At 42.7% G+C, this 18,125-nt stretch overlaps 1 protein-coding gene across 5 annotated transcripts in view; it reads left to right on the top strand.

The window, feature by feature from the left end:
• Positions 1 to 1,162: 1,162 nt before the first annotated feature.
• OSBPL11 (oxysterol binding protein like 11) overlaps positions 1,163 to 18,125 on the top strand; it is a 68,187-nt gene continuing 51,224 nt past the window's right edge. Inside the window, exons 1-2 of one of the 5 annotated variants that reach the window (XM_084807673.1) lie at positions 1,163 to 1,441; positions 2,014 to 2,173. In XM_084807673.1, the coding sequence (XP_084663799.1) occupies positions 2,028 to 2,173 (146 nt within the window). In that variant the 5' untranslated portion in view covers positions 1,163 to 1,441; positions 2,014 to 2,027. Of the gene's footprint in view, positions 2,174 to 14,427; positions 15,497 to 18,125 lie in introns of those variants that run through there. The other 4 variants (XM_084807688.1, XM_084807696.1, XM_084807667.1 and 1 more) reach the window with 4 other exon arrangements.

Below are 18,125 nucleotides of genomic sequence, written 5' to 3'. Positions count from 1 at the left end.
TATGCATAGGATTGCACCCTTATTTGGTATTCTTGTCTGTGTTAAGAGTATACAGTATACCACGCATATGCATGCTTACAGAATTCTATGAAGTATTGTCTTCTATTGTATATAACATGTAAAAACTCAAAAAGTTTAATAATAGAAATTACATTAAGCATGGTTCAAACTCGGATTTTTCTTTAAACGGGATTACAGGGATTAAGTGAGAACCAGTGTGGTGTAGTGGTGAGAGTGTTGGACTGGGAGCCAGGAGATCCACTCAGCCATGGCAGCTCACTGGGTGACTTTGGGCCCGTCACAGACTCTCGGCCCAACCCACCTCACAGGGTTGTTGTTGTGAGGATAAAATGGAGAGGAGGAGGATAATGTAAGCTGCCTCGGGTGCCTTGAAAGAGGAAAAAAGGCGGGATATAAATGCAATAAATAAATAATAAGCAAATTGATAATGGAAATGAGAAGCACTGATAGAATGGGCTCTGGGCCGCGAAAGGCTAGGTCGTAATAAATGGCTTAGTTTTTGAGATGCTACAAGATTCCTTCGTTTTGCCGCAACAGCCTCGGCGGCGGTTACCGCTCTGCAAAACATAAGCCACCCCGCACACCTTTCTCCCCGCTCGGAGGCTGGGGAGGAAGCTGCGGCGCGCGGCTGGCGGGGACGAAAATAACCTGTGCCCCGGCCTCAGCCAGCGAAAGCGCGAGGCGGGAGAGCGGCTGCGAAAGCCGAGCTCCGCCACGCGCCACAGGGCGGGCGCGGGAAGGGAAGGGAAGGGAAGGGAAGGGAGGGGCGGGCTGCTGGGCCGCCTCCGCCAGCCTGGCGCCCTCCAGAACTCTCATCAGGCCACGCCGCCTGGAGATGATGGGAGCTGCGGTCCAACACCTCTGGAGGACGCCAGATGGGGAAAGGCTCATGTGAAGCACCCACAACGGCAGAATCCAGTTTCCTCCATAGAATTTTTTTTTCAAAATGTCCAAGGGAAGTATTTTATGTACTTAAAAGAAGAGAAAATCCACAGAATTCCTTCCCTGCTCCTCGCTTCCTCGCAGTCAGGATATCGCTGCCCTTAGCAAAGATGGCGGCCCCGGCTCCAACTCTCTTTCTTCGGCGGTGGAGGGAGGAGAAAGGCTGCGGCTGAGCCTGACCCGGAAGGGGTGGCGGCGCTGCCGCCGCCGCCCTCGGTTCGTGCGGGGTGGGCGCTGTTGCTGGCCCTGGAAGACGGAGCTTGGCCGAGCAGGGCGGGCTTTCCTCGCGCTCCAGACCCAAACGGAGGGCGTAAGCGGGGCTGAGGGGGCTGCCGGAGGGGGTGCGTGTTCGTGTTTCATGGTGAGACCAGCCCCAGGCAGCCTCTGGATAGGGAGCAGAAGGGAAGAAAGGACGGGCGAGGAGGAGGAGAAGCAGCCTCCCCCTCTCTGTGCCTCTCCAGCGTGAGCATCCTTTTGGGTACGATTGTGAAATCTTCCCACTTATTGCTGCTGCTTCCCCCTGCCTAATCCTTTACATTTGGGATATTGAGGCGAGGCCATCCTTTAATGTGGAGTTACTCATCCACCCCATCCTGTTGACACACACCCACTGGGCTTGGAAATGCCTGAACCCCACATGCCCAGCACAGCTGCCCTCCTCCCATTCGGTCGCTGGGGTTGAGGAGTCTCTGGTGCGAATTCTCCCCATCCCTCCTTAAAAAAACCTCCCCCATTCAGAGCTCTTCCTATTTGTATCAAGGAGACTGTCCCTCACTGCCCTGCCCCCCGTTTTAAGTTCCAATTTTTACCCTCCTCCAAAGTTTCTAATATATTTTTGGCCCCACCTGGCCTTTTTGCCCCTATACCAAAAGTTCCACTTCAGAATCACCCTCGTTTTGTAGAATTAGTGGCAATTTGATAATAATTTTTTTAAGCTTTCCCCGCACCATTGTGATTTTAGTGTTGCTGCTAACTTGCACCCTCCCGCCCTTGTGGGTGGGGGTGGCTTGACATACGCTGCCATGCAAAGTGGGGAACCTGTATCGGCAGCTACAGCAACAGCTATGAAAGTCTCTGAAAGTGAAGGCAAGCTGGAGAACTTGCTCCCAGCCCAGAATTGCACAAGCAAGAGCAGCAGTAGTAGCGGCATCAGCAGTAGTGGGCTCAGCAGTAGCCGAGGAGGAAGCAGTACCAAAAGCTGGCAATACAGGTAAGTTCCTCTGCTGAAGCCTGGTGGGACTAACTTGCATCCCTCCAATGTGGGCTTGTTGTTGTTTTATTACTACATTTATAGCCTACCTTTTTTCCTCTTGCAAGGAACCCAAGGCAGCCTACGTGGTTCTCCTCTATTTTATCCTCACAACAACCCTGAGGTTAGGTTAGGCTGAGAGTCAGTGATGGCCCAGAGTCACCCAGTGAGCTAAATGGCTGCGTGGGGGCTAGAACCCAGATCTCCCAAGTTTCATTTCAACACTCTAACCACTGCACTGCACTGGCTTTCAGTTATGTCATGTTTTATGTTATGTCTTAAGTTATGTCATGGTGGGAAGCAAGAGATGGTAAATGTGCACCTAAAATGCTCATCTGCCTGGCAAACTTTTGACAAAACCCTGCTTTCATGTGGAATGATAGACCAAAGGCCCAACTCTAAAGTTGCAGGTGCTTTATCTTGTCCTATGGAGGTTTTATTTTGAAGGCTTAACTGTTCAAAACAGTTTCCTCAGACCCCAAGAGTTGTGCACTGCCAAAGTTACCTTGTTCTATGTATGTAGGCTAAAAAATGGCATAATTAAGTGGCCCACAAATGGTGAGGGAACTGGTGTGTGTTTTAAAGCAAAAAAGGTCAGAGGTCTTCTGCTTGCTTCCATATGTGTGTCTTCAGAATACATGTGAACAGGGAGGTGTAATGTCAGAACAGCTAGGTGTAAGTGGGAAAACAACCTCTTGGGGTCACTTCACACGTTATGTGAAAATGGGATTTGCGACATGTTCACTGGTGTTTGCAGCAATAACACTGTGAAGATGAGAATGTGTGTTGGTAAACTAGCTGGAATACTCAGTGGACACATGCCATGGAACTGTTCTCTGCCATGTATATACCAATGCACTTCTCCGCGATATGCTGAAAAGTGCTTAAGGCTGCATAAGCGGTAGACATGTGCATCAGTTGGCCCTTGGTGTTCTTCTCGCAAGAGCCACTTCACATCTTACATGTTTAAATGTATACATAAAAATATGAAGGGTGAATGCAATGAAACATTTGTTTGTAAGCACATATGTTATTCAGGCCTGCTTGTCAAGCTTCTTCTTGAGTGTACATTTGGTGACTAACTCAGGTTTCCCTCTGTATAACATGTGAATTAGCCAAATGTGTCAACTTTTCAGCTGTAGCTTATCTTGGCATCTGGGCCCTGAAGTATTTGCACTTTGGGCTATACTGTCATGGAAGAAAGGTTCTTTATATTTTGAATACCGTAGATTCACCCCCAATTGTACTGTACTATATTGTGAATGCCAAATTCTGTTGTGCATCAGTTAAGCAGGTATTCATAGTACAATCATGCTATCATGTACTGCAAATCACTTGGTGTATCTAAAACTATGGATTCAGTAAACACTTTGCAAATATGTACAGTTATTGGCAGCTTCCTGTTAAGTGGCATTTGCCAGGATTTGCTTGGTAATAGCCCTGAGAGCTGTACTAAACAGTTGTTTTGTATGTTTCTAAATATTGGGGGTAGGCCCCTTCCAACCCTACTATTCTATGATTCTATGATCACTCTGTGGCTTCTTCTTTGATATAAGGTAGCCTTTTCCAACCAGTGGTGCCCTCCAGATGTGTTGTACAGCAACTGCCATTGGCCATACGAGCTGGGAATTATGGGAGTTGCAGTCCAAAACATCTGTAAGGGGCCAGGTTGGGGAAGGCTGATGTAAGGAAACAGGAATGAATAAATATCCCAATATAGGCCTTTCACTGCTTCATGTTTATTCAATTTTAACTAATAAAACTAAATTGTTTTGGCTTTAATTAGGTTGTAGATCTGTCTGGCTTACTATGTCACCTAATGCTGTGTATATTAGTCATAACTTCCTAAATCCCACAGGACTGATTACCTAATCACAAGGGTTCTTTATCTCAAGGGCTGCAATCATTCGCAAACTTATTTTGGATTAAGTCCCATTGAATTCAGTGGGATTTAATTTTGAATAAACATGCACAGATGAGGCTGAAAAAGGATAATATCGACACAATACCTCTAATTTCTTCTCATTCACTTACCTGTTCCCTAAATAACTTGTCATTATGTTTATTTTTTCAAGTAGTGGTGGGAAAGTCTGTGTAGGGGATGTTCAAAAAATTCCAGGAGATTGTTATACCCAAACTGAATCTGTCTGCAGCTTGTCCCTTCAAGTATCACTTCTAATGTTATGTTGCACTTCCTGAAATTTAATTTCAATTCATGGTGATCCCTTTATTTGTATAACGCTTTTCCACAAGATTGTGCCAAAGACAGGTCATGACACATCAAATGAACAACAATATAACAATTAAAAAACATAATAGCAGCAATTACAAATAACTATATTGACTATATATATAATTGACTATAGTGTCAATAAATAAATGTATAATAAAAACATCAATCAATCAATCCATACAACATTGAATAAAACAATACAAATAAACTGACCTAATCCAACAGCTTAAAACTAAATAGGAGAGAGCATAAAGCCTAACACAGAAAGAAAAATATACTGTGTACAAGACCAAAATTTCGGCTTAAATTGAAGAATGCAGGGAAAACCACTAAACCATTCAGGTATGACCTAAATCATATCCCTTATGAATCAGTGGAGGTGAGGAATAGATTTCAGGGATTAGACCTGATAGACAGAGTGCCTGAGGAACTCTGGACGGAGGTCCGTAACATTGTTCAGGAGGCAGCAACGAAATCCATCCCAAAGAAAAAGAAATGCAAGAAAGCAAAGTGGCTGTCCGAGGAGGCTTTACAAGTAGCTGAGGAAAGAAGGGAAGAGAAAAGCAAGGGAGAAAGGGGAAGATATATCCAACTGAACGCAGAGTTCCAGAGAATAGCAAGGAGAGACAAGAAGGCCTTCTTAAATGAACAATGCAAAGAAATTGAGGAAAACAACAGAATGGGAAAGACTAGAGATCTCTTCAAGAAAATCGGAGATCTCAAGGGAACGTTTTGTGCAAAGACGGGCATGATAAAGGACAAAGAAGGCAGGGACCTAACAGAAGCAGATGAGATTAAGAAGAGGTGGCAAGAATACACAGAAGAACTATACAGGAAAGATCTGAATGTCCCTGATAGCCATGATAGTGCGGTCACTGAACTTGAGCCGGACATCCTAGAGAGTGAAGTCAAGTGGGCCTTAGGAAGCGTTACTAACAACAAAGCTAGCGAAGCTGACAGTATTCCAGCTGAGCTATTTAAAATCCTAAAAGATGATGCTGTTAAAAGTGCTGCACTCAATATGCCAACAAATTTGAAATACTCAACAGTGGCCACAAGACTGGAAAAGGTCAGTTTACATTCCAGTTCCAAAGAAGGGCAACGCCAAAGAGTGTTCAAACTACCGTACAATTGCGCTCATTTCACATGCCAGCAAGGTTATGCTCAAAATCCTACAAGCTAAGCTTCAGCAGTATGCGAACCGAGAACTACCGGAAGTGCAAGCTGGGTTTCGAAGAGGCAGAGGAACTAGAGATCAAATCGCCAACATTCGCTGCATCATGGAGAAAGCAAGAGAATTCCAGAAAAACGTCTATTTCTGCTTCATTGACTACTCTAAAGCCTTTGATTGTGTGGATCACAACAACCTGTGGCAAATTCTGAAAGAGATGGGGGTACCAGACCACCTTACCTGTCTCCTGAGAAACCTGTACAAGGGTCAAGAAGCAACAGCAAGAACCAGACATGGAACAACCGATTGGTTCAAAATTGGGAAAGGAGTACGACAAGGCTGCATATTGTCGCCCTGCTTATTTAACTTATATGCAGAGTACATCATGAGAAACGCCGGGTTGGATGAATCATAGGTCGGAAATAAGATTGCCGGGAGAATTATCAACAACCTCAGATACGCAGACGATACCAACGTAATGGCAGAAAGCGAAGAGGATCTCAAGAGCCTCTTGTTGAGGGTGAAAGAGGAGAGTGCAAAAGCTGGTTTGAAACTGAACATTAAAAAAACTAAGATCATGGCATCTGTCCCCATCACTTCCTGGCATATGGAAGGGGAAGAAATGGAAGCAGTGACAGATTTTATTTTCTTGGGCTCCAGGATCACCGCAGACGGTGACTGTAGCCATGAAATTAAAAGACGCTTGCTCCTTGGGAGGAAAGCTATGGCACACCTAGACAGCATAGTAAGAAGCAGAGACATCACCTTGCCGACAAAGGTCTGCATAATCAAAGCTATGGTTTTCCCAGTAGCAACGTGTGGCTGTGAGAGCTGGACTATAAGGAAGGCTGAGTGCTGAAGAATTGATGCTTTTGAACTGTGGTACAGGAGAAGACTCTTACGAGTCCCTTGGACTGCAAGGTGGTCAAATCAGTCAATCCTCAAGGAAATCAACCCTGAGTGCTCATTGGAAGGACAGATACTGAAGCTGAAGCTCAAATATTTTGGCCACCTAATGCGAAGAGAAAACTCTCTGGAAAAGACCCTGATGCTGAGAAAGAATGAAGGCAAAAGGAGAAGGGGACGGCAGAGGATGAGATGGCTAGATAGCATCACTGATGCAATGAATATTTATTTATTTATTTTTATTTTTTTATTTATTTATTGCATTTATACCCCGCCTTTTTTCCTCTTGCAAGGAACCCAAGGCGGCTTACGTTATCCTCCTCCTCTCCATTTTATCCTCACAACAACAACCCTGTGAGGTGGGTTGGGCTGGGAGTGTGTGACTGGCCCAAAGTCACCCAGTGAGCTTCCATGGCCGAGTGGGGACTAGAACCCGGATCTCCCAGCTCCTAGTCCAACACTCTTGCCACTACACCACACTGGACTTGAGCACGCTCCGGGAGAGAGCGCAGGACAGGAAGGCCTGGCGTGCTGTGGTCCACGGGGTCACGAAGAGTCGGACACGACTGAACGACTGAACAACAACACAAGACCAAATAGATCTGTGTTCCAGAAAGGCAATATGGTGCTCTCCACAAGTAATCTACACACATTGGTTTGCAGCCACAGCTCTCACTCGCAGCAGCCTTCTGCCCAGAGAGGAGAGGTGGGTCTTTTCTCTCTCAGTCTCTTCTCCATCTATTGCCTGGGGAGGGAGGCCTCATTCAAGCCCCAAATATGCTCACATGTTTTATATTACTCAGTCTCTCTCTCCACCAAAGAGCCCTTCCTGTACTTCTTCAGGCAGCAGACTTTATCAGGCTCCAAGGTGGTACAGTGGGGTGAGATGGGGAAATCTCAGTTCCTTGATGTTAGTCTTTCACTAAGCATGTTTTTTCTTAGAGCTAGTAGTATCTTGTTTGAATGTGGTAAAGGGCCAAATTAAATGTTCTTGTAATCACACATAGCTGATGTAGTGGAGAGGGTGTTGGACTTAGACAGAGGAGGCCAGGATTTATTTCTCCACTCAGCTATGAAGCTCAGTGGTATTATTACCTTGAGCCAATCACTATGTCTCATCCTAATGTACCTCATAGACTTGCTGTGAGGGCAAAAAGGGGGCTGGGGAGACCGTGGATTGAAGTCAGTGTTAGTACTACTTAGAGTAGGCTCATTGAAATGAATGGCGCTTATGTTAAGACTAACTTTGGATACGATCCATTTTGTGCTGCCCTGAGGTCCCTGTAAGAAGGGTGGGATAAGGAATAAACTAACAAGAACATTCTACATTTTTACAACTAGATAAATTTTGCAGTAGTCAATCAACTAAAGTACAGTGGCAGAATTTAGAAGGAAGGATAAATCTCAAAGAGTTTCTCAAAGAAGATATGTTTTAAGTTTTCACGCATTATAAATGAACCATATTGTTTTCTCTAGAAGAATGGTTCATAGTACGACATTATCTACTCTAAATATGCTAGAAGTCAAAAGCCTGATGTAATTTGTAGTTCTTGGACCTTCTGTAAGAGTCCAAGATTATCTATGTTTTACATGTGTGGTATTTGTAAGAGGCGATTCAAGCTTCTTGTCAAATTCTCAAGTCAGTGACATTCTTTTTTTTAAAAGAGCAACAGGTATTTTCACACTTGAATGTTCTAGACAGGAAGTTAGAAAACCTGACACCAAAAAGTCTGACACACAACTGTTCCAAAAATAATAGTCAAATGCTTGTCTTCGATTTGCATTTTAAACAAGCTAAAAATCCCTACTGTGAAACATAGCTAGAGGGAGGAAATGGCAAAAATCTATGATTTGTTTTTCCCCCCCAGTATGACCTGGTTCTCATGTTATGGCAACCCATAGGTTGTCAGGGCTACACATAAATGAGCATGCTGTCGCCCGCCCCCCCCGCCCCCCTGCATCCAGTTTAACAAATGCCCCAGCACTCTGGCTTGTTGAGGGAGAAACAACAGAGTTTCAACCCATGGTTTGTTGTTGAGTTAAAACTCTGGGTTGTTTCTCCTTCAACAACCCTGAGTGCCGGGTTTATGCAAAATGCCAAACAACACAGGAGCATTGTTGGGTTGTTTACTAAATGGTATGCAGAGTGGAAGTGGCAAGGGGGAAGTTCACTCCATGGTTGATGTTACATGTGAACCTGGTCTATAACTGCAGATGGAAATTATGACTGCAATAGCCGTTCTGTAAACTTTAGCCTTTTGGACATAAATTCTGCAAATAGAACATCAGGTGACGTGAGTAGATTTATATTAAAGAAGAAATACATATATACACTAGGAGCTCTGCATATACTTGGTTACATGCCTTGCCGAAACTTGAGCATATTAGAAAAGGAAGCTTGCCCATACCATAATTGTAAATACACATGCACAAAGATGAGCTCAAAACCAATCTTGCAATAAAAAAATAATAATTGTGGACAGCCTAAGCTTTGCCCAGAACTGCCAAAATTTTCACTTTTTGAGTTCTCAAAGTACAAGCAACCTTCTAATGATTTCCAGCACAGTAAACATAGATCATTAATTAACCATAGACATGCTAATTTAAAAAGACTACTGTACAGACTCAATTATATTCAAAACCAGCCTACTTTAGAGTCAGCTGCTCTTAGATTCAGCCCAGGAAGGCTACTTGCAACTCTTCATTATCTTGAGCCCCACCTCAGTTTGTTCCAGTTTTGGAAATTTATACTGTTTTGGAAGTCCATGTTCTCTGACAGGTAATTTATAAGATGTATACCAACTCTGTTATCGATCTAAACATTGGCCTTTAAGGCAAATATTAGTAATAAGAATGTTTCTTTCACTGTCCACTATTGGCTTGGTGCCCTCCAAATGTGTTGGATTACAATTCTCATCATCCCCAGACAGGATGATGGGAATTGTAGTTCATCACATTTGGAGGGCTCCAGGTTGGGAAAGACTGGCTTGGAGCAGCCTAGAGAGGAAGAAAGAGGACATTAACATTTTACACATACATTCCCACTTTTTCTGATGTTCAGGCTGTGAATGCTGGTGCTTATGTAACCAAAACAGCACCAGCCATGCACATGGGGGAGGTATCTTTAGGAGAAACATCCCTGGAGAGATTATAAAACAGACCAATGAGAACTGACTGTGTTCTGTGGCCACAGAATGCTGACTGTTGAGGGGGGTGGGGAGAATGGAAAAACGTAGGAGAGGGGAAATGGAATGGAGTGGTTGGATTCCTCAAGCAATATACCACACCGCAACAATTTGTTGCAGGTTTTACTTGCTTAAACATAAATATGTTGTGATATAATAACCGTGGGAAAAGCAATTACAAAATAAGAAAATATCCAGACAGTTGAAATCACATGGCAGGTAAGAATTCTTAATCACGACTGTACACTGAATGCTCCAAAGCCTTAGGACAAACTAGACTTGCTAAACTTGACAAATGCCCTTACTTGGTATATTTTCTTAGCTGCAGAAGTTTGGTTTCTTTGTAGACTCCGGGATTCTTTTTGTCAGGGATTATAATAGTGGAAGAGAAGAGGGACATTGCACTCATTGGCTGTGTCTGGCTATAACAATAAGCCAGAATTGCTGAGAATTCAACCCCCTTAAGTCTTCCTGTCAGTGGGAGCAACTAAACTAACCAGTAACTAATGAGGAAGTAAAAGCTTCCTACTACATCCAAAACAAGACTTTGGTCTGTCTCTCTCCTAACAAACCAGAATCTGAAGTTAGGGTTTGAAGTTGGTTTCCCATTCCTGGATTGGTAAGGGAGTGACAAGCTGGGGTCTAGCTTTGGATGTAATGGTGAGAGAAACCAAATGGGGGCAATCAGGCAGCATGTACAAGCACACTTTATCATGAATGATAAAGCCATAATTCTCAGCAATTCTGACTTATAGTTACATCCAAATGCATCCATTGAATTAGGGCTGGGAAGTGGTTAATAGGCTTATTACCATTTGACAATATTTGATTACCATCATATATTATATGAAGCCAAGAATGCCCTTCTGTATTTGGTGATCTTTTAAAAATTGTATCTTGGTGTGATCTGATAGCAAAGGGAAGAATGAGATCTCCTTGCTGTCCAACACATTCTTCATTTAGTAATATATCCCTCTGTCCTGCATTTATAACCACAGCCACATTTAAAAGCTGACTACATGTATGCTTATGCAAATATGTACCTATCCTTTTGCTATTAAAAAAATATATCCAGGTCTTAGAAAATAAATTAAAATGATTCCAAAATTGTTCCAGGCATAGTGGGGGTGGAAGGGTGGTGTTTGTCATGGGCATCTGCAGTCATAGTAAAATGTGTACACACATATTACAGTAGTACTGCTGAGAGTTAGGTATAGCTTTTCCCAGGTATCTGCTTGAAGTGCTACAGAAACCTCCAAAATCAGGTTGGCCCCAGATCATGGATGGATGGACAGAAAATATGAGTGTACCGCAGGCAGTGAAAGCTCTACAATACCATTTCCAACTCTCTGAAAAGCCATTGTCTGAGCATAGCCACAAGGAGGGCTATATATTTGCATTACCAGAAAGAATGGACTATGATATTCTGACATACTGTAATTTAGATTTCGAGCTCCTTCTCCCCAGTGGTACTATAGCTGTGTGGCTTATCCTCTTATTTTAATAATGTCTCTGACAGGCAGAGAAAGTGGTAATTCCCAAATTTTAGATTGTTTTTAAGAATCATCTTATTTTAACGTAATTGATTATATGTTGAAAACTGGTTGTACTAACCTTGAGAAAGAGACCCTGCCGAAGTTCTTAAGAAGATGGTGTACTATGTGACTGAAAAGCAAAGCATAACATATTAATTCCTTCATCTTAAAATGCTCCCCCTGTTTTCTTTAGAAAAATGTTATGGAACACAAATTCTAAAGGGACCAGGCAGCAGAGACTTTGGGGAGTGGCCATGGTTCAGTAATACAGCATGTACTTTGCATGCAGGTTCAATCTCTGGCATCACCAGGTAGGCACTGCCAGTCAGTGTAAACAATACCGAACTAGCTGGACCAAAAGTCTAACTCTGCATAAGGCAGTTTCATAGGTTCATATGTCCTAATTAGGAGGCTCCAAAGCTTTGTGCATTATGATCAGAAACTATGGCTGGATTCGCATGATCAGCAGGAGATCATGTGAATCATACACAGTATGGTTAGTTTCCGTCACCCCCAAGTGTGCTGCTCATGTGCCCGTCATTTCCTTAAGTACCCACAGCTTGCTGTGTCATCTGAATCTGGCGTATGGGGGGTGTGTGTGGCCCCTAACCCACCCCAGAACCCCTACTACAAGCCATGGATTGTAGGGTGGGTTAGAAGGCAAGGCTGCCACGCACTGGGTTTGGATGACATGGCAACCTGCAATGCAGTGCAGGTAATTAAGCAAATGGCATGCATGCATGGGGACAGGGGAAACAACCCATACCGTGTCACTTCCCCTGCTGATTGTGTGAACGCAGCCTATATAAGTCACTGGAAGCCTGTATCAGAAATACTGGTTTCAATCACATCAAAAGTGCTGCATGAGAAGATAGTTCGCGTCAGATATGGATGTTTTTCATTTTCATATTTGGCTGGGTTGAAATTCTTGCTATTGAAATGTCAGAGTTAATCTGGGAGTGTGAAATTTAGCATAATTCCTATCCATGTCATATCCATTGCAGAATTCTTACTGAATTATGGCTATGTGGGATTTATAGCTGATGTGACGTGCTGTATGTCAGCTTTGCAGATAAGTCCACAAAAGCTATTAAATTGCATGCCTACACATACCTTTCTTAGTTCAGCTACACTGATAGCCAGAAAGAAAGGACAGAGATTCTTACAGTGCATAAAAGCTTCTGCCATCTTGGAGAGAACAGAATTATTGAATATTACTGATTTCTATCCCAAATATCCTTTACAACCCCCTGGGCTCTTCCATCTCACAGATCTCCCCCCATAAGCTTTTCATATAACTCCATCTCCAAACATACCACAGCAAACACACACGCACACAAACCATTTTCCCAGTCTACCACTGAAATATGAAAGAGCAAAGTGAGCATCTCATTGTTTGTACAGGTAGGTTCACATTAGGATAGTCATTTTTACATGTCCCCAGGGCAGAAATGAGAATGGTCCATAGACATCATGGAGAAATTCAGTTAATTTGGCACCAGCGTGTCCATCCCAAAACAAAATGTAGCAGCAAAGAGAGTCCCTGCTCCTTTACACACAGGTTTTATTTTGTGTGATTTTTGTTTTTGTTTTTCATCTGGAACACTCAACAGTGGCCACAAGACTGGAAAAGGTCAGTTTACATTCCAATTCCAAAGAAGGGCAACGCCAAAGAGTGTTCAAACTACCGCACCATTGCGCTCATTTCACATGCCAGCAAGGTGATGCTCAAAATCCTACAAGCTAGGCTTCAGCAGTATGCGAACCGAGAACTACCGGAAGTACAAGCTGGGTTTAGAAGAGGCAGAGGAACTAGAGATCAAATCGCCAACATTCGCTGCATCATGGAGAAAGCAAGAGAATTCCAGAAAAACGTCTATTTCTGCTTCATTGACTACGCTAAAGCCTTTGATTGTGTGGATCACAACAAACTGTGGCAAATTCTGAAAGTGATGGGAGTACCAGACCACCTTACCCGTCTCCTGAGAAACCTGTACGAGGGTCAAGAAGCAACAGTAAGAACCAGACATGGAACAACCGATTGGTTCAAAATTGGGAAAGGAGTACGACAAGGCTGCATATTGTCACCCTGCTTATTTAACTTATATGCAGAGTACATCATGAGAAATGCTGGGTTGGATGAATCACAGGTCGGAATTAAGATTGCCGGGAGAATTATCAACAACCTCCGATATGCAGACGATACCACCCTAATGGCAGAAAGCGAAGAGGATTTCAAGAGCCTCTTGTTGAGGGTGAAAGAGGAGAGTGCAAAAGCTGGTTTGAAACTCAACATTAAAAAAACTAAGATCATGTCATCTGGCCCTATCACTTCCTGGCATATAGAAGGGGAAGAAATGGAAGCAATGACAGATTTTACTTTCTTGGGCTCCAAGATCACCGCAGACGGTGACTGTAGCCATGAAATTAAAAGACGCTTGCTCCTTGGGAGGAAAGCTATGGCCAACCTAGACAGCATAGTAAGAAGCAGAGACATCACCTTGCCGACAAAGGTCCGTCTAATCAAAGCTATGGTTTTCCCAGTAGTAATGTATGGCTGTGAGAGCTGGACTATAAGGAAGGCTGAGCGCCGAAGAATTGATGCTTTCGAACTGTGGTGCTGGAGAAGACTCTTACGAGTGCCCTGGACTGCAAGGAGGTCAAATCAGTCCATCCTAAAGGAAATCAACCCTGAGTGCTCATTGGAAGGACAGATACTGAAGCTGAAGCTCCAATATTTTGGCCACCTAATGCGAAGAGAAAACTCCCTGGAAAAGACCCTGATGCTGGGAAAGACTGAAGGCAAAAGGAGAAGGGGACAGCAGAGGATGAGATGGCTAGATAGCATCACGGATGCAATGAATATGAACTTGAGCACGCTCCGGGAGAGAGCGCAGGACAGGAAGGCCTGGCGTGCTATGGTCCATGGGGTCACGAAGAGTCGGACACGACTGAACAACAACAACATTTAAAAAAAAGCCCTGCCACTGCACATTTCAGTGCAAATACAATATCCCCATATTTCTGTTTGAGAAGGGACTCTGCCTGAGAGCAGCTTGCAACAGCCCTGCAATGTAGTCCACTGGTAATATTGCAGGTCAGGGGTGGTGCTGAGGCTAGTATGGATTTCCAGCTAAAAATCCTCTTTACAAAAGACTTCTTCCTCAAATCTTTGAATGCATTTAAAGGGACAAGGAAAAACATACTATAAGGGAGCAAAAACAGTTGTGAACAGCAGAACTTTTCTCAAGAAGGGAAATCAGATAAACTGCTGTATCCTGACAATCATTCAATGTATCTGCCTGAAATCTGGACAGATTATGGCAGGCAACATGTTGATATACTCCATGCCAAGTTTCATACAGTTTGGTCAAATGTCTGGATTTTATTAACATTTAGAACATTCAGGTTTTATCATGGTGGAATGCAGTTTGACAGAAGTAGAGAGATACTCTCATGTCTGTAATTTCAGGCAGGCTCAGCTGGGAGAATATAGTACTTCTATAGTGCCCTGGCCCCAAACTGTTTAGGCCTTTAAGGGCACAATCCTATGCATGTTTAGACAGAAAAAGGTCCTTCAACAAGGGAATGCTGAGAGTTGTAAGACATTTTCCTGACTAAATTTGCATAGGATTGTGCCTTAAATGTTAAAACCAGGAACTTTAGTTGAACTTGGAAACACACTTGAAGCCAGAAGACTTTTTAGACCTGGTATTACATGTTCACAATTATATATCTTCCCTATTTAAATCAAGTGCTTGTGGTTCTGTGGGAGGGAGGGCAGGAGGGAGAGAGGGAGGGAGAGAACATATGTGCAGTGTTTTGTTTTGTTTTATGATGACCATTAGCTGATTTAAGATCAGCAATATAACTCCCAGATTAAATTCATTCGTTCTTCATTCCTGATGGTGAGAAATGGTGTTCACAGTGATGTCATATAGCCACTGATACTATAATTCCTTCTTCACACTGTCATTTAATTTCATTAAAATCTGCCCTGGGTTTGTGGTTCACATTATTAAGGAGTATTTTTCTCAAACTGCTTCTGCTTTCTCCAGTCTTGTTGATGGAAGTGTCTACATGTAATTGGGTTTAGAATGAGAATAAAAAAAGATTTTTAATCCATGATCACCAGGGAAAGTAATGGAGCATTTTAATTCTCTACAAGGTGTTCTTTTTTTATTTTAGCATAAAGTATAGACTGGATAATGTATGGCTTGCTGGCTGAATAAGATCCATGGACTCTCGTTAAGGGTGAGTAAATGGGGGTGGGAGGACAGCACAGAAATGACTTGACCCATGGCCATTAATGGTGGTCCTCTTGATGCCTTTGGGCATCAAGTTGGGGCGGGGGGGGGGGAGAGAAGCACATTATATGCCAGCTTGGCTTCTTTGGTGCTGTTATTAACAGTTTCTTAGATTTCTTTTTCATTTTCCAGTACAATACAAATAGCAAACTCTTCCCTCCTGCCCCCATTCTGTCCCCTTTAGGTTTTCCCTTCCTTTCTTATCGTTCTGTATTTAAAGAGTAAACGTTTCATGTTTATATATAAAATAAGTAATCAAAATTGGATAAATTGATAGTTACATAGAAAAATAAAATAAAAATAAAATGAAGGGTTATGTCAAGCATGCCTCTTTGCTGACCTGCACTGGTTTTGTGGTGGATGACATTACTTTACATTCAAGAAAACTTCTCCATGTTAATTGAAATGTATTTTCTTTTAGTAATTTGGTGTAATATACCTTTTCATGGGCAGCTAAGATCAAAAGATCCTGAATTTAACGTGTAAATTTGGAGTTTTATTTGCTTTCCAGTGCTGTAGAGTAATACACTTAGCTGTTAGTGTGGCCTTACCAAACCATGCATCATGCCCCTCTGCCAAGTCCCATTTGCCCAGAATGTATCTCACTAAGGCATGGGCATTTTTTACATTGAGTGAGGTTTCCATGACCATGTTGATCCTAGTTTGGACCTCAAGCCAGAAAGGTTTCACTATTGGGCAACTCTATAACATATGCACTAGATTAGCCTGCAGACTATTACACCTCCAAAACTTACCCTGTGAGATGCCCAGGCATTCGAATTGTTCTGGAATCCAGTGTGCTGTGTAAGTTGCATGTGTGTGTATAATTTTTTGTTCTGGAAACCAATTTGCTGTATAAACTGCAGTTTGTGGTCTATGTTACATGGTTTAGCAGATTTCAATGCAATCGGAAGGCTTCAGTTTAGTTTCTAACTCTGCATTTCATTTAAAACTGAGGGGGTCCAAGTCCGGAACAAAGCTATCTCAAACAAAGCCATTCAGGAATGTGTTGGTCTTAAATTTGGTAAGGCTTGTGCTACTTAAAGTAGCTCTGTGGCATCTGAGGAAGCCATTGCATCTGGGCCAAATTTGTTAGTGAGACTATGTTTAAGTTGTAGATATTGTCAGGCCATGGTGGGAGGTAAGCCAAATTAATCTTGTAATACTCCAAAGGGTTTGAACACATTTTCTTTGATGAGGAACTGTGACAGGAAATAAACACCTTTGTCAGCCCATGTTTTCCATATTACCAATTTGGCTTCTTTTTATCTGACAGCTTGAAATGGCTGGTTGTAGGGAGCTTATTTGGCAAGTGCAGTAGTGATGCCAACAGAGACCGTACAAGGCCATGATCAATTTCTAAATAGTCAGTTGGCTTTCTACCATGGTAAATATCCAGCCAAAGAATGTGACCTTCAACTTTACGAGGTCAGTGTTGTATGTTGTGTAACAACATTTACATTTAAATTTCTGTTTAAAAAATTGCTTAAATACCCTTTATTGGAGGAACTAATGTTCAAAACACTAGAAATTCAAGTGTTCAGTTACAAAGAACCTATCTTCAGACTTGCATCATACTGCATGCTTTCTGTTCTTTTTGTTCTCTGTGACAAAAATGTATACAGAGTCTGATAACCAACTGCAGATAGAGATTGATTTGTGGGAATGTAACATCCTACACATTGGCTTCTATCATGGAGGATTAGGTTATCAATGGCCACTAGTGATGATGGCTATATATTATCTCCAGTATCTGAGGCAGTATGTCTTTGAATGCCAGTTGCTGGGGAACACAAGCGGGAGGGTGCTGTTGCCCTCGTGTCATGCTTGTGGGTTTCTTCTTGGTATCTGGTTAGCTACTGTGGGAACAGGGTGCTGGACTAGATATGCTTTTGGTCTGAACTAGTAGGGTTGATCTTATGTTTTTATGAGTTTACACCTCCTGTATACTTTTATATGCGAAGTACTTTATAATCTGATTTAAATCTTACAATAGTGCTGCTGATTTTATAAAAATAAAGTTTAAAAACCATCAGTCCTCTGAGAGATGTGATGACTAATCCCATTTAGTTGATGGAGAATTGACACTTAGACTCATTTGTTAACACATGGTCTCATCTTTGATCTGAGGTATGAATTGGGTCTCCATAGGTTACCACCATTTTCCAGACAGTTTTTGTTAACCAGATGTCCCCCTTCGCAGGGCAGCCAGATACTGTATTGAGCGAAATAAGATTAGAAGTACGTAGGCCAGGCTGGAAAATATTTCAAAACTCATTATACTAACATAATAATTGTCTTGTGTAGGGCTGAAAAAAGCGAGAGCCTGTTTTAAGAATGTAAATGCTGTCCTGAATCAGACTGCTAGACCAGCCAGATGCTGCCAGGAAGCTCAGAAGCAGGACATGAAGTCAATAACCCTCCTCTGTTTGTCTCCTAGCAACTGGTATTCAGAGCTACATTGTCTCTGAACCTGGAGGTTCAGTTGAGTTTTAAGTAATAGCTGTTAATAGACATCCCCCATGAATTCATCTAATGTCCTTTGAAAACCATCTAAGGCCATGGCCATTACCACA

This window comes from Heloderma suspectum, chromosome 1 (assembly GCF_057233095.1).
Source record: "Heloderma suspectum isolate Gila_16-S chromosome 1, 16-S_ref, whole genome shotgun sequence".
Taxonomy (NCBI): domain Eukaryota; kingdom Metazoa; phylum Chordata; class Lepidosauria; order Squamata; family Helodermatidae; genus Heloderma; species Heloderma suspectum.
This window is presented reverse-complemented; position numbering and strand designations above follow the sequence as displayed.